The sequence below is a fragment of the Drosophila erecta genome, unplaced genomic scaffold (genome assembly GCF_003286155.1).
Source record: "Drosophila erecta strain 14021-0224.00,06,07 unplaced genomic scaffold, DereRS2 tig00000021-arrow-pilon, whole genome shotgun sequence".
In the NCBI taxonomy this organism is placed as follows: Eukaryota; Metazoa; Arthropoda; class Insecta; order Diptera; family Drosophilidae; genus Drosophila; species Drosophila erecta.
In genome coordinates this window covers 2,892,445-2,908,932 of record NW_020825198.1, presented here as the reverse complement: position 1 = coordinate 2,908,932, position 16,488 = coordinate 2,892,445, and the positions used below count along the sequence as shown (strand labels likewise).

Sequence of the window (16,488 nt, the reverse complement as noted above, 5' to 3'; positions counted from 1 at the left end):
GCACGGCTTCATCCCTAATGGATTTGCGAAGAGAATTTGAGGAGCGCTGCAACCTGACGGGTCGTCAGTTGAGAATCGAGAAGATCGTCTACACGGGCAAGGAGGGCAAGACTTCACAAGGCTGCCCGGTGGCCAAATGGGTCATCCGGAGGGCTGATCTCGAAGAGAAGATTCTGGTGGTGGTCAAGAAACGACCGGGTCACAGGTGGGTTTCCTGCCTCTTCCTACACCTTCAAGGTTAATAATTTTCCGTATTTCTTATCTAGATGCATAGCCGCATACATTGTAGTGTGTATGGTGGCCTGGGATGGAATGCCTCGCCTGGAGGCGGATAATGCCTACAAGAATCTGATCCCCAAGCTGAACAAGTACGGCCTGCCCACCACGCGAAGATGTGCCACCAATGAGAATCGCACCTGTGCCTGTCAAGGTACTTATCCATTGATACTCAATCCATTGAAAATGGTATAAGTATAAACTTTTGTTTCTGCAGGACTCGATCCGGAATCGTCGGGCGCCTCGTACTCCTTCGGCTGCTCCTGGTCGATGTACTACAATGGCTGCAAGTACGCCCGCTCCAAGACTGTGAGGAAGTTCCGGCTGTCCGTGAAGAGCGAGGAGGCGGCCATCGAGGAGCACATGAACCTGATTGCCACCCTGCTGGCACCGGTGTTCAAGCAGGTCTGTCCGCGATCCTACGACAACCAGACGAAGTACGAGCACGAGGCCAGCGACTGCCGACTGGGTCTGGAGCCCGGGAAGCCCTTCTCCGGGGTCACCGCCTGCCTGGACTTCTGCGCCCACTCCCACAGGGATCTGCACAACATGCAGGATGGCTGCACGGTGCACGTGGCGCTGCTGAAGCCCGGCAACCGGGACACCCGCCTCCCAGACGACGAGCAGTTCCACGTCCTGCCACTCTACACGATGGACGGCACGGACGAGTTCGAGAGTGTCGAGGGTCAGCGGGACAAGCACCGCACCGGAGCGGTGCAAATGCTGGACAAGTGAGTGTACCGTTGAGTTTTGAGCAACAGCTCCCAGGCACTCGGAAGGAAATCGACCGAGATCCCAGAATCCAGATCGATTTTTGTTCCGGGTGTACATATCCTAGTGCCTTGCTAATATGTACCCGCAATCTTTGCCTCCCATGTAGATTCCCCTGCGAGGTACGCGTTCGATCAACACCATTGATACCCTGCAGAAGGCATGGCAAGAAGCGAAAGGACGGCGACGATGCGGCGCCGCCTGACGGAGACCAGGACGCGGTTGGCGATGCCAACAGCCAGAGCAGCTCCAGCAACGGTGCCCAGTCCCAAGTCCAAGCCAACAACCAGCAGAGCAGTCCGCCAGCACTGGGAACCACGCACATCAAGAAGGAGAACGGCAATGGTGTGAACGCCAATGGAGCGAGTGGCAAGTCGAAGGGCAAGGGAAAGTCCAACCAGTCCAATAACTCGAGTGCTTCCACGCCGGGATCAGCGCCACCTTCAACTCCCTCGCCGCGGTGCCAGACTCCAGTGACAAACAATCCCAGTCCGGCGGGCAGTGCTTTCAGTACTCCGCCCGTCCACGGATCAAATGCCAATCCCCAAAGCAATGGTGGCCAAGCCACGGGCAATCAGCCAGGACAACTCATGAGCTCCAACTCCAGCCTGATGAACATGGCCACCATGATCGACACCTTCACGGATGCCCAACTGCAGTCCAATCAGATCTCAAGTACTGTCCTAGACTCGCCGTACTCCTATGACTACCAGACGGCTTCCTACATAGACTCCCGGAACTACTACGGCCAGTGGCCAACGCCCCATGCTCCGATGGGCATGCAGGCGCAGGTGGGCGGACTGGGAGGAGGAGGACCAGGAGGCGCGGTGGCAGGAGTGCCACCTCTGACACCCACTACTCCTACGGCTCAACCACAGCTAGGTGTTCCGCCGGCGACTTCTATTCCCGGAGGCACCACCACCGGAGCACCAACAGGAGCGCTTCCGGCCACAGCTGCTCCTGCGGCTACGCCGACACAGCTAGAAACGAGCAATGGCTATGGACCTGGCAACTATCAAACCCTCGTCAGTAATCCCGCCTCGAATCTAACCAATCCCGGAGGAGTAACCACGGAGGTGCAGCAGCAACATCAGCAGGCCCAACAGCAACAGTCCGCGCTGACAGGAGGTGTGGGTCCCGGTGGTCTACCCGTAGTGGGAGGCGCACCTGGTGATCTCAAGAGCCGGCTGGTCAGCGAGGAGAATCCCGACTCCACCACCCTGGTGAACCACCACCACCACCATCACAATCTCACGGAGAGCAAACTAACCGCCTTGACGGCCATGCAACCGATGACGAACCTCGCACCGCTGACCACCTCGCACCATCCGCAGGAGGGATTCGTGAAGCCGAAGCCACCGCCCAGCGACTACACGGCCCAGTACACGGCGCAGTATCCCAACAACTACCAGATGTACCCGCCTCCACCGCCACCGCCTCATTCGGCGTACTCCGCCTATGATGCGTATCAGAACATGAACTACAACTATGGGTATCATCAGGCGTACTCGCCGTACGGAATGTATCCCCAGCAGACGCCGCCGCCCACGCCTCCGCCGCCATCGCCCAACTGGAACATGTATGGTCACCATCAGACGGGGTCCGTAAACTCAGGTTACGGCGGTGCGAATCCTGCCGCGGGAGCGGGTTCCTTGATAGCCAGCCATGGATCAGTAGCACCCGCGGGCGTGGGCCTCCAGAAATCGATAGTTCCAGTGCCAGGACCACTGCATCATCAACAGCAACAGGTGCTGCAGCAGCAGCAGCAACAACAACAGCAGCAGCAGCAGCAGCAGCAACAGCAGCAGCAGCAACAACAGCAGCAGGTGCAGCAGCAGCAACAGGAAGCTCCGCAAACGATATTGCCGGACCTGAGCAATGGCCAAACCACCTCCGATACAGTAGCCACGCCCACGCCGACTGGAGATTCCCCCAGCAATGACGCAGGATCGGGCAACTCGGGAGCTGGAATCCAAGCGCCCGCAAGTGGCGCAGGTGCAGCAACAACGGCACCTCCCATCGCCTCGCCAGGTAGCACCAATTCCAGCAAAATCGAGCCCATCGGCGAGGTGGCCGAGATCAATGAGAACATCGAAGCCTTCCAGGATCCGCAAATGGGCGGCGTGGCCATAGCCCTGAACCATGGGAGTGTACTGATAGAGTGTGCCAAACACGAGATGCACGCCACGACGGCGGTGCGCAGGCCAGATCGCCATCACCCCACGCGGATGACCCTGATCTTCTACCAGCACAGGAACCTCAATCGATGTCGGCATGGCATCGATGAGTGGGAGGAGAAGATGCGGGTGAAGAAGATCAACACGGACCTAGACAACAAAGCCAAAGAAGAGCGCGAGCGACTAATAAAGAAGGCGGCTGGCGAGGATCTGGACGATCTCGACGAGGATGCCCTGATGCAGGACGAGCCGGTGCCCATTAAAAAGGAATCCTCCGCCAATGGCCAGCAGTTGAAGAACGGCGCCAGCGGCAGTAAAAAAAAGAAGAGCAGTGATTCCAAAAAGTCCCAAGCCAGCGAGCAGTCAAAAAACGAGAAGGTTGCCCTCCACGCACCAACACTGACGACCACGTCGTGGACGACCCTGTTCCCCACGCATCCGTGCGTGGTTTCGGGGAAATACCCGGAGGGCAATAGCAGTCCGACCTCGTCCACGAACAACGCGCCCAACGGTGGTGGCTGCGCCGGCCAGCAGCAGCATCTGCCACCTCCGCCTGGCAGTGGGCTCACCCACCCACTGCCGGGCACGCCCACTGGCACCGCAGCACCGCCGCCGCCCACTCCGCATCAGCAGCTGCCGCTGCCGCTGCCGCAGCAGCAGCAGACCTGAATCTCTTCAGGCTGAGGGGCTACTACTGGTAACCAGCCGCCGGAGTCCGCTGCATAGGCCTAATCTTAAGAATCCACACAAATCAATCCTGTTCCGGTTTTTGAATTCCGATGGAATTAGGCGGCTCGGAAAGCAATAAATTGAACACATTTCAGATATATTCGAATTGGATTTGAAAATAAGAAATACTTGAGTATGAGTTTCTTGAACTTTGATTTAAAACATTTTGAATTAACGAGTCTTCAACGCAGTGTTATTCCAAAAAGCTAGATTAAAACCAAAAAAAAATTGACAAGTACATGCCAGCATTACATTTTTAGTAAATAATGAGGAAATTAATTTAAACTTTTTCGAAAACCGCCAAACTAAATCGAAATGAAACTAAAGAACAGGGTTGTATGACTGAAAATTCACTCAAAGCTAAGAAAAGAAACGGAGACAGAAGAATTAATTATTTTTGTAAATGCGTTTGATTTAGTGTGCCATAGGAGAAGAATTAGAAGAGTCCCCGGAAAAAAGAGTTGCAGTTGAAAAAGTACAGTTGACGCTGCCGGGCCAGAGTTGTCACCATTCCACAAGAAAATACCCAGATACATCACACTTCACTCATCAAATATCACACAAAAATAACAAGTTTCTAAACTGAAAAAGCAGTTAGTTTAAAATCAACTATTAACTTTAGTTTCTTAGGAGTCAGAAAGCAAAACAATTTCTGTTATATGAGTTATTTTTAAAGACAAGCAGAAAGCAAACTACAGAACTACAGAACAAGAACAAAACGAACCCTACTACTAAAACAAAAACTAAATAAAGAAATTTTTGCTTAGAAACATAAAAGTCAGACTAAGAGTTAGTGGAAGTGGAAAAAAAGATCATTGCCAAAAGTACAAATAAACCATTTTTTAACAAGCAACTAGAAAAACGTAAAGAATTTCGCAAGACAACAAAAGAAAATAGTTGGTAACAGAGAAAAACAGTTTTTACAAAAGAACTACACTACACTACAAGAGTTTTAAATTTAGTTAAATACCCATTTTGCAACAATTTGACTATCCTTTGGGATTGGCTCGAACTTGAGTGGCAGTGCCAATTGAATTTAAATTGTATGAACGAAACAGATGGCGAATTTCTGTCATGAAAAATTATGTTTACACTGAAAGAAATTCCCCATATGCTCAGTTGAATCATCATTCAATACCAGACCACAAGCAAAAAGTTGAAAATGGTGCGAGCAGGACAACTAGAACTACAGCTAGAGAAGAATTGAATATTTTTGAGCTCGGGAGAAAGAGACAAGCAGAGCGGCACACGCCTGCTGAGAAAGAGATAGACCGATGAAAGAGTAAGGCAGCAAGACATTTTTAAACTTTAATCATAATTTAAACTAAGTTTAAGCAACACACACACACACACACACCACACATGCAAAACACAAAAGTTAAATATATTTATTTATGCGCAAATCGACGGCAAATAAGGGGTTAATTCTAGTTATTATTATTTCTGCAAGATTTAGTTTGAAAAACCCAAAAAGACTCGAAACCAATCAAGTATTAAGCACTAAACAACCAACAACTAATACTAAACTTATTTGCCTAACCATTTGTAATTGTTGTATAAAACTCAATGAATAATTTGCATCCATCCAAAAGGTAACATACAATTAAAGATTAGAATGCAAATGTGGCAGCGCAACTGAATTTCAAATCAAATTAGTCTACATACATATAAATATATTTTGCACAAAACAAAACAAAAGAAAACAAAACAAAACGAAACAAAACAAAATAAAACAGAACAAGAGAAGAGAAGAGCGGAAAGGATAAGCAAAACGGTTATTGATAATACGATCCTTGATATGACGAACGGACATATAGATCGTATGTAAACTGTACGTAATGTAATTTAAATGTAAGGCAGCGAAGAAGACTTTTGAGCAACAAGAAAAAACATGTTTTGATAAATATTTAAATGTTTATATAATATATTAATATAACTTATGATAATTGATAATTGATTAACTGATTACGCAAGCCAACAACTATTATAGTTTGTAAATGCTTTTTTATCATTTTCAAATAAAAGCAAATCCTTTGCCATCATTAAGTTACACACACCCCAAATCGACTTTTCAGTTTTACGGGGGCGCTCGGCGTACACCTTATACATAAACTATACGTATATTGGCATATGATAAAGCAGAAACAAAAACCAATTAACACTGAACACTGAGCAGCATAAGTACTAAGCGGAAATCAGAAATCAGAAATTAGAAATCAGAAAAGAGCTCGAAGATAACGCACCTGACTTAGCGACATTCGGGTGCAAAATCAGATAGAGATACGATATAGCGAGATACATACATATTGTAAAACGATACACAAAACCGAGAACGTATATACAGATTGTGAAGCACGAAGCGGATGGATGAGAAAAAACGTAAATTATATTTATTTAAAGTACGCGCATGGAAAGCAAACAGATATTAATATTAAATAAAACGAAAACGAAGTTAAAATCGCCAGACTGCATTTTTCATTTGAAACCCGGGCGGGATAATCATTGGAAACACCATCCCAGCATTTCTGATTATTATTTAAAAAATATCATTTAATGGAAAACACTTTTTCTGGAGTACAAAGTCATACAGGTCAAAACGTATGACAATTTAGAGGCTAGCATATTCGGAGTCTTGTTTAAAACCAAACAAAATTCCGAAACATACAAAATACTACAAATGGAATTGGTTTCAGATGCACCAAACTAAAGGTAAAGATACTCTCTGCTGCAGCCAGGAATACATATGTGCGCTTGAGTCGGGGTAAATTGTAAAGTGGCCAAGCGGCCTTACAACCTATCTAGCCTAGTTATTTACATCGAAGTGTTCTAAGTACATGGCAAGTGATACTATTGCAGTGCAGCGGTTAGAGGCTGAGGACGAGGTCCTGCGAGTAATTGTCCAGCGCCGTTTCGTTGAACGTGCCAAAGTTCCACTGCTGGAACCGATTGTCGGGGTCGCACTTATTGACCACCACCTCCTGTGAGAAGGGCAGCAGCTCCAGGCACCTTCTGCTCCCCTCGCCGTGCTTGAGCATCTTCTTGTGGTAGTCGTAGTACCAGTACTGGTTGCCACCCTGACTGTGGCAGTCCCACAGCCAAACGGGCGCGTTGGCATCCCAGATCTGCACGTCCAGGCACTCCTTCTTTCGCCGCAGCCGCAAGTCTCGCTTCCAGCTAAGCTCCCAGAATTGCGATCGCTGCGGAACCTTTATATCGCTGGCACACGAGTACATGCCCATCCGGTTGTGCTTCTTTTTGCCCATCGTGTCCAGGCAAAGGTTTTGATTGCCCACATTCTGCAGGGCGCCCATGGCGTAGGCCGGCGGATCCACTGGCGGATAGGTCTTCATCAGATCGAAGGCCACCGCCTCCATGAACCACTTGAAGGACTTGCACTTCAGCTTAGTGCGAATGGCCTTTTGCTCCGTCAAATCGCCGGGATCCACGCTCTCGTAGACCCCGTCACCGTGACTATACAGGTAGTTCTTGTACTCGTCCATCCACACCTCCGCCACCCGCTTGTAGTTCTGCGAAGTAATCGAAAGTTAGCCGTTGGGTCTAATTAAATGATTGATTGCCCTGATAAAAATAATAATTACTGGGAAATCGTAGCCGAAGAAATCTTAAAAAAAAATGGTTGGCGTTAACTTTGTTAACTTGTTAACTCAAGTTAACTTTGAAAATCAGAAACAGCAATGTGAAAAAAAAGATATATCACGAAGAGTCAATATAAAAATTTCTAGTTTCAACCAACAAGCCGAAGTAATAAAATCTTGTAAAATTAACTGGCGAAGTTCAAAGACAAAAGAACTTTAAATGGGTTTAGAGACCCTAAAAGTTATAAACTAATTGGGAGTGTGTTGACTTCGAGGTAAAACCTGTTTAAAAATCCATTTAAAATTTCCCATTTCGACTTGCCACAGAACTAGGCGTGGTACATTCTCATTTCCCTACTGATCAACTCACCCTGTGCAGGTAATCGCCCCTCCTGGGACTCGGCTGATGGTTGCGAGGTCCGCGATATATATGACCAATGCGGGAGCAGGGTGCGTCGTACATTTCACCGCCACACATCCAGATCTTAAAGCTGAGCTCATACTGCTCTCCGCCCCAGATGTCCAGGCCCTCATCGTAGCCGCCCAGTTCCCAGAAGAACTCTCTGGAAATGGCAAACAGGCCGCCAGCCATGATGGGACTCTTGAACGGATCGGCCGGATGCTTTAGGTCATCTTTCAGCAATGGCAACCGCTTGTAGAAGAACTCCCAGTCGAAGGCTCCTCGGGCGCCCTCATCCTGCGCCCGGTAATTGAAGTTGGAATGGTCAATCACATCAATAAAGGGGCACACCGCCGTCCGTTTGTTCAGAGCAATCGGCTCCAGCAACGGCGGCAGCCAGTTGTAGTTGGCCTCCACATGGGAATCGAGGAAGATGAGCACCTCGGCAGTGGCATTCCTTGCGCCTGCCGCTCGGGCTCCAATCAAACCCGTGCGCTTTGGCAGCCTCACCACTCGAACCCACTTGAAGTGTTCCGCAATATAGGTCTCCAGCTCCTTTCCCAGATATTCTCGGTCACTGTGATCGTCCACCAGGATTATCTCCTTCATCAGCTCCGGCGGTGAGCGATTAATCAGGCTGTGAACTGAGCGCATCAGCACGCTCAGGTATTCGTTGTAAAAGATGATTATCACGCTGACCGTAGGCAACTTCGTCACGTACTCCTTCTTGTGACATCTGCAAGTAAATAGGGGGATTGAAATGAGTTACAATTTGCAATAAATTATACATTAACATATATGCCTACCGCCAAACTTATCTAATTAATTCGATATCTAGCTGCTATAAAGTAATAAATATAAAATGCTTTCTTCAAATGTTCACAAACTAAAGCAGAATCATATAAAAGAACTACATATGTATTTTAAGAGCTACTCCCTTATCTCGACTCTGAAATTCGGCGACACTAAGTGACTTTTGATAAGAACTCACAGAGGATGGCGGATGTCGGGCAGCGAACGGTTAACAGATATCGAGTCCGAGAGCAGGGCATTAAATCCATTTTCCAGGGACATTCGCTTCTCCAAATCTCGCTGGGACTCATCGTCCAGCGAAGCGGCCTTTCCCTTCTCCCCGAGGCCCACACGCTTGGCATCCTTTTCCATGAAGGTATAGTCATGCCAATCCTTCTTCACCGATTCATCCGCCGGTGCCGCCATTTGGAGCTCCTCCTGGGGCTGTTGCTGCGGTTCGTCGTCCGCCGGCTGCGGATTATGCAGCTCCTCATCCACAGGTTCCGGTTCATCGATCTTCTGCAGCTCAGGATCCTCTTCAAAGTCGGGTTCCTGTGGTTTTTTAGCTTCTGGTTGCTTAATAGCTGGCACCCTCGCTCGGACATCGCCGGAAAGGCCAGCCTTTTCGGGCATGGGCTCCACGCCATGATGGACTGGCTTGTTGGTGTACGGACTGGAAGAGATCCAGCTGGTTACCAGTATGAAGAGAGTCAGGGAGACCAACAAGAGCAGCGAGGCCTTCACTATCCACTTGAGATTGGGTCGCCGCATCTTTGCCGAATATCCGTGGCTACGTGTACGCTCTACGGGTCTCTATTGTCTCTATGTGAACCATTAAGGTCGGCGGAGTGTGTCGCGAAGCGCTGCTGATATTGGCTTGTTAGCTCAACTGTTCCTGTTTGCTGGGTTATCTGTTTACCTGGCGCTGCAACGTGGTCTCTGCGTCAAAGAGAAAAGTAAAAAATACAGAAACGTAAGCACATATGTATCTTTTTGGGTCGCACGTATAAAAACACCCAAGATAAGCGAGTCATTTTCACAATACGAAAGTTTAGATAATAGCAATGGTATGGTACATCCACTGGATAGTTAACTTATCGCAGATATATGTCAATACAATGTACTATAACTTAAAAACTCTTAAGCGACTGACTTTGTTTATAATTCCTGATTTAATGGTATTTAATCAGGTGAAACGTCATCAGCAGGTGAGTTCTTATCAGGAGTTTAGTGTTACATTCATACTCACCTTACTGCGACTGTATTCCACTCAAAGCTCCATCCGATCTGGGTTGAATAAACTTGTTAACTTCTAAATTACTAATTAGCATAGCAAAACAAAAGTTTGCTTCCACGTCCGCGAAAATTCGTTTTTTTTTGGCTCCGTTCTTGGCGCTGTTCTAACAACATTCTCGCGGAAACGCATTCACTGCCCGTGGAAACAGCTGTTTCTTACATTCGCCCGGAAGAAGGGGCGTCTAAGAAGGGCGCGCTCCGTTTGAATTCAAAATATAAACAAGTAATTTAGCCAAAGACACTAGAATAATAAGATGCGTAACGCCATACGATTTTTTTGCACACGATTTTCTCGGGCTGGTTCTAGAGCTGGCTCCAGGCTGCAGGCATCAGTGTATGGTAATCAATTTCTATACAATAATTTTATATTGTATTTTAAATATTTTTTATAAATAAATATTTTAAAATAAATATTATAACATTTCAAACAATTGTATGAATAACATTTGCCCGGTTATTTGTTCAAGAGGGATGCCAATTTGATCTTGCAAGTAATCACACTTAAGAACACATGCACTACACTCACTGCTCGACCGGTAAGAGAGATTACTTGAACTATTTTGCGACTCAAAATTAGAAGACATGCCTTACAGTCTTCCCTAGAACTAGTTGGGAATTATAGGGCTACAAGAAAATATGTTTCCTAAACAAATATTAAAAGCGGCAATAACTATGTGTTCCGACAGTAAGTTAAACATTCTTCAGGCTTTAATTAAGACAATTTTTACTACTTTGTGCAAGTAACACATGCATGCATAGATGCATAGATGCATAGATGCATACATACATACATACATACATACATACATACATACATACATACATACATACATACATACATACATACATACATCCATACATACATACATACATACATACATACATACATACATACACCGGTACATACATACATACATACATCGGTACATACATACATACACCGGTACATACATACATACATACACCGGTACATACATACATACATACATACACCGCTACATACACTACACATACACTACATTCACTGCTCGACCGGTAAGAAATTGGAAGACATGCCTTACAGTCTTCACTAGAACTAGTTGGGAATTATAGGGCTACAAGAAAATATGTTTCCTAAACATTTAAGATAAGATTTTTATGCTCTCAATTTTATGCGAGCGGGAAGAGAGCAATCACTGCCGCCACCAAAAAAGTGGCTGCATAGTGCAAAACCAATGTATGGCCGTTACGCATCTTATTATTCTAGTGTCTTTGATTTAACATTAGTAAAATAAAGGTTACATCATTTAGAATTTGTAGTATAGAAATACTTTATATTTATTTGTTAACGTCTCGCTTCATTGGTTCAATCAACTCTTCAGCTCCCTAGGCAATGCTCAACATTTTCTTGACTTCCTCTTTGTATTTGCCCAAATTGTACTCATTTTCGCCCTCGTTGATTAGCTGCTCCACGCAAACAGCAAAGGATTTGCTGGGCGCCACTTTTGGGGCACCTTCTTTCGCGTTCCAGTTGAGAATGCGCTCGGCGGAGAGCTTGGACTGGTTCCGCTCGAACAGATAGACCTCCATGTCGGCCTCCGATTTGGTTGCCTCCCAGGGTTCGGTGACGAAGGATTCGTGGTAGCAAACGGTGAGTAAATACAGGGCATAGTCGTAGTTCTGCTTCTTCTGCGGACAGCGGTCCGTGACGAAGGTAACGATGTCCGTGTCCTTGTCGTAGCGATCGCCCACCAGGCGCAGAAACTTATCCCTGGCGTGCGCATCGAACTTAAGGTCCGAGAGCTTCAGGGAAATAGTGACCCTCCTGGCCTCAGGATTCCTGATCGTCGGCAAACTCTGGCAGTAGTCCGTGGTGATGACCTCCAGGGGGAAGTGGCGCTGCCACTTGGCCTCCGTCTCCAGACCCTTTGGCCATGGAGTGCAGAACTTCTTGATGGCCTCGCACTGCTGACGGATGGCCGGCGGTGTTAAGTGCAGAAAGTTGGGGATCTTCATCAGCTCCGCATTGGCGAACTTCGATGGGGCTGCTGCTCCGCGTTCCGTGAATCCCTGGCGCAGAGGCAGAGGCACACTGGCCGGGTGGAAGGACCGTGGTCCCGGCCAAACGGCCGTCCAGTCCTGATCCACCGCCATACGGTTGGTGCGCGGCGGTGTGATGGGATCCCGGCGGACCTGCTGGCGCCGCTGGAACTGCTGCTTCACCGTCCGCAGGCTCAGCACTCGGAATTCTGATCGAACGGTATGTTATATCCATTAATAAGCAAGTGTGCCAGTGTAACCTCATTGTTTACCTTCATCATCCTCAACTTCTTGGTTCTGCTGCGGTTCCTGGTTGGAAAATACACGAATACCGCTTTGAGCCGTCTGTTTTTTCAGTGGCAGGCGCTCCCACAAGCGAGTCAGAGCGCTGGACATGGTTTTATGCTTAAATGTGTGCCTAAAAACCTATTTTCAATTAATATTTAGCCGATTTATGCGGCTTTTACGTAAACCATGCGCCAGAGAACTGCCATTCGCCCCGAATAGCGAACAGTCAGCTGTTTACAGGAAGGTGCCATTCAGGAGTTTAGATCTTCAGCGTTAAGACATTTCTAAATTTTGTCGAATTTCCAAAACATCATAATATCAAAAATATTACAAAAAAAAAATTTAAAATCCATTTCTAAATTTTAATACAGTGTTTTAGAGAATTGCGACAGAAACATTTAGAGGTATGCCACTTCAAAATCCGATTAAGATAAGTTGAGTTATGGAGTTTAGAACTTCAGCCTTAGGACATTTCTTCATTTTCTTGAATTCTACGACATCATCACATCAAGAAAATTACAAAAAAATGTAAAAAAAAATAATTTCTAAATTTGAATGCAGACTTTTAGAGAATTGCGACAGAAACATTTAGAGGTATGCCACTTCAAAATCCGATTAAGATAAGTTGAGTTATGGAGTTTAGAACTTCAGCCTTAGGACATTTCTTCATTTTCTTGAATTTCTACGACATCATCACATCAAGAAAATTACAAAAAAATTTAAAAAAAAATAATTTCTAAATTTTAATACAGTGTTTTAGAGAATTGCGACAGAAACATTTAGAGGTATGCCACTTCAAAATCCGATTAAGATAAGTTGAGTTATGGAGTTTAGAACTTCAGCCTTAGGACATTTCTTCATTTTCTTGAATTTCTACGACATCATCACATCAAGAAAATTACAAAAAAATGTAAAAAAAAATAATTTCTAAATTTGAATGCAGACTTTTAGAGAATTGCGACAGAAACATTTAGAGGTATGCCACTTCAAAATCCGATTAAGATAAGTTGAGTTATGGAGTTTAGAACTTCAGCCTTAGGACATTTCTTCATTTTCTTGAATTTCTACGACATCATCATATCAAGAAAATTACAAAAAAATGTAAAAAAAAATAATTTCTAAATTTGAATGCAGACTTTTAGAGAATTGCGACAGAAACATTTAGAGGTATGCCACTTCAAAATCCGATTAAGATTAGTTGAGTTATGAAGTTTAGAACTTCAGCCTTAGGACATTTCTTCATTTTCTTGAATTTCTACGACATCATCACATCAAGAAAATTACAAAAAAATTAAAAAAAAAATAATTTCTAAATTTGAATGCAGACTTTTAGAGAATTGCGACAGAAACATTTAGAGGTATGCCACTTCAAAATCCGATTAAGATAAGTTGAGTTATGGAGTTTAGAACTTCAGCCTTAGGACATTTCTTCATTTTCTTGAATTTCTACGACATCATCACATCAAGAAAATTACAAAAAAATGTAAAAAAAAATAATTTCTAAATTTGAATGCAGACTTTTAGAGAATTGCGACAGAAACATTTAGAGGTATGCCACTTCAAAATCCGATTAAGATAAGTTGAGTTATGGAGTTTAGAACTTCAGCCTTAGGACATTTCTTCATTTTCTTGAATTTCTACGACATCATCACATCAAGAAAATTACAAAAAAATGTAAAAAAAAATAATTTCTAAATTTGAATGCAGACTTTTAGAGAATTGCGACAGAAACATTTAGAGGTATGCCACTTCAAAATCCGATTAAGATAAGTTGAGTTATGGAGTTTAGAACTTCAGCCTTAGGACATTTCTTCATTTTCTTGAATTTCTACGACATCATCACATCAAGAAAATTACAAAAAAATGTAAAAAAAAATAATTTCTAAATTTGAATGCAGACTTTTAGAGAATTGCGACAGAAACATTTAGAGGTATGCCACTTCAAAATCCGATTAAGATAAGTTGAGTTATGGAGTTTAGAACTTCAGCCTTAGGACATTTCTTCATTTTCTTGAATTTCTACGACATCATCACATCAAGAAAATTACAAAAAAATGTAAAAAAAAATAATTTCTAAATTTGAATGCAGACTTTTAGAGAATTGCGACAGAAACATTTAGAGGTATGCCACTTCAAAATCCGATTAAGATAAGTTGAGTTATGGAGTTTAGAACTTTAGCCTTAGGACATTTCTTCATTTTCTTGAATTTCTACGACATCATCACATCAAGAAAATTACAAAAAAATGTAAAAAAAAATAATTTCTAAATTTGAATGCAGACTTTTAGAGAAATGCGACAGAAACATTTAGAGGTATGCCACTTCAAAATCCGATTAAGATAAGTTGAGTTATGGAGTTTAGAACTTCAGCCTTAGGACATTTCTTCATTTTCTTGAATTTCTACGACATCATCATATCAAGAAAATTACAAAAAAATGTAAAAAAAAATAATTTCTAAATTTGAATGCAGACTTTTAGAGAATTGCGACAGAAACATTTAGAGGTATGCCACTTCAAAATCCGATTAAGATTAGTTGAGTTATGAAGTTTAGAACTTCAGCCTTAGGACATTTCTTCATTTTCTTGAATTTCTACGACATCATCACATCAAGAAAATTACAAAAAAATTAAAAAAAAAATAATTTCTAAATTTGAATGCAGACTTTTAGAGAATTGCGACAGAAACATTTAGAGGTATGCCACTTCAAAATCCGATTAAGATAAGTTGAGTTATGGAGTTTAGAACTTCAGCCTTAGGACATTTCTTCATTTTCTTGAATTTCTACGACATTATCACATCAAGAAAATTACAAAAAAATGTAAAAAAAAATAATTTCTAAATTTGAATGCAGACTTTTAGAGAATTGCGACAGAAACATTTAGAGGTATGCCACTTCAAAATCCGATTAAGATAAGTTGAGTTATGGAGTTTAGAACTTCAGCCTTAGGACATTTCTTCATTTTCTTGAATTTCTACGACATCATCACATCAAGAAAATTACAAAAAAATGTAAAAAAAAATAATTTCTAAATTTGAATGCAGACTTTTAGAGAATTGCGACAGAAACATTTAGAGGTATGCCACTTCAAAATCCGATTAAGATAAGTTGAGTTATGGAGTTTAGAACTTCAGCCTTAGGACATTTCTTCATTTTCTTGAATTTCTACGACATCATCACATCAAGAAAATTACAAAAAAATTTAAAAAAAAATAATTTCTAAATTTGAATGCAGACTTTTAGAGAATTGCGACCGAAACATTTAGAGGTATGCCACTTCAAAATCCGATTAAGATAAGTTGAGTTATGGAGTTTAGAACTTCAGCCTAGGACATTTCTTCATTTTCTTGAATTTCTACGACATCATCACATCAAGAAAATTACAAAAAAATGTAAAAAAAAATAATTTCTAAATTTGAATGCAGACTTTTAGAGAATTGCGACAGAAACATTTAGAGGTATGCCACTTCAAAATCCGATTAAGATAAGTTGAGTTATGGAGTTTAGAACTTCAGCCTTAGGACATTTCTTCATTTTCTTGAATTTCTACGACATCATCACATCAAGAAAATTACAAAAAAATTTAAAAAAAAATAATTTCTAAATTTTAATACAGTGTTTTAGAGAATTGCGACAGAAACATTTAGAGGTATGCCACTTCAAAATCCGATTAAGATAAGTTGAGTTATGGAGTTTAGAACTTCAGCCTTAGGACATTTCTTCATTTTCTTGAATTTCTACGACATCATCACATCAAGAAAATTACAAAAAAATGTAAAAAAAAATAATTTCTAAATTTGAATGCAGACTTTTAGAGAATTGCGACAGAAACATTTAGAGGTATGCCACTTCAAAATCCGATTAAGATAAGTTGAGTTATGGAGTTTAGAACTTCAGCCTTAGGACATTTCTTCATTTTCTTGAATTTCTACGACATCATCACATCAAGAAAATTACAAAAAAATGTAAAAAAAAATAATTTCTAAATTTGAATGCAGACTTTTAGAGAATTGCGACAGAAACATTTAGAGGTATGCCACTTCAAAATCCGATTAAGATAAGTTGAGTTATGGAGTTTAGAACTTTAGCCTTAGGACATTTCTTCATTTTCTTGAATTTCTACGACATCATCACATCAAGAAAA

General features: G+C 43.0%; 3 protein-coding genes across 4 annotated transcripts in view; 1 reads left to right on the top strand and 2 right to left on the bottom strand.

Annotated features, from left to right (window-relative positions):
- LOC6546372 (DNA N6-methyl adenine demethylase) overlaps positions 1 to 4,152 on the top strand; it is an 85,256-nt gene extending 81,104 nt beyond the window's left edge. For both annotated transcript variants that reach the window (XM_026977278.1, XM_015157980.2), the window contains exons 7-10: positions 1 to 205; positions 267 to 430; positions 494 to 1,007; positions 1,157 to 4,152. In XM_026977278.1, the coding sequence (XP_026833079.1) occupies positions 1 to 205; positions 267 to 430; positions 494 to 1,007; positions 1,157 to 3,893 (3,620 nt within the window). In that variant the 3' untranslated portion in view covers positions 3,894 to 4,152. The remainder of the gene's footprint in view (positions 206 to 266; positions 431 to 493; positions 1,008 to 1,156) is intronic.
- A 2,154-nt stretch (positions 4,153 to 6,306) lies between these two features.
- On the bottom strand, positions 6,307 to 10,281 carry LOC6546371 (N-acetylgalactosaminyltransferase 6). The gene is made up of 4 exons (XM_001971280.3): positions 9,991 to 10,281; positions 8,941 to 9,680; positions 7,920 to 8,685; positions 6,307 to 7,480 (listed from the first exon to the last, which is right to left on the bottom strand). Exons 2-4 carry the CDS (start codon positions 9,510 to 9,512, stop codon positions 6,818 to 6,820), a joined length of 2,001 nt encoding a protein of 666 aa, XP_001971316.1. The 5' UTR covers positions 9,513 to 9,680; positions 9,991 to 10,281; the 3' UTR covers positions 6,307 to 6,817.
- Positions 10,282 to 11,319: 1,038 nt separating this feature from the next.
- Positions 11,320 to 12,570, bottom strand: LOC6546292 (28S ribosomal protein S35, mitochondrial). Its single transcript, XM_001971279.3, has 2 exons — positions 12,329 to 12,570; positions 11,320 to 12,265 (listed from the first exon to the last, which is right to left on the bottom strand). Exons 1-2 carry the CDS (start codon positions 12,450 to 12,452, stop codon positions 11,403 to 11,405), a joined length of 987 nt encoding a protein of 328 aa, XP_001971315.1. The 5' UTR covers positions 12,453 to 12,570; the 3' UTR covers positions 11,320 to 11,402.
- Positions 12,571 to 16,488: the final 3,918 nt, after the last annotated feature.

Excerpts from the sequence above, each read along its gene's own strand:
- LOC6546292 (XM_001971279.3), bottom strand. The coding sequence starts at position 12,452 with ATGTCCAGCGCTCTGACTCGCTTGTGGGAGCGCCTGCCACTGAAAAAA. Across the intron at positions 12,266-12,328 it reads AGAAGTTGAGGATGATGAAG|AATTCCGAGTGCTGAGCCTG; the intron begins GTAAACAATGAG and ends CCGTTCGATCAG.
- LOC6546371 (XM_001971280.3), bottom strand. The coding sequence starts at position 9,512 with ATGCGGCGACCCAATCTCAAGTGGATAGTGAAGGCCTCGCTGCTCTTG. Across the intron at positions 8,686-8,940 it reads CCCGACATCCGCCATCCTCT|ATGTCACAAGAAGGAGTACG; the intron begins GTGAGTTCTTAT and ends ATTTACTTGCAG. Across the intron at positions 7,481-7,919 it reads GGGGCGATTACCTGCACAGG|AACTACAAGCGGGTGGCGGA; the intron begins GTGAGTTGATCA and ends ATTACTTCGCAG.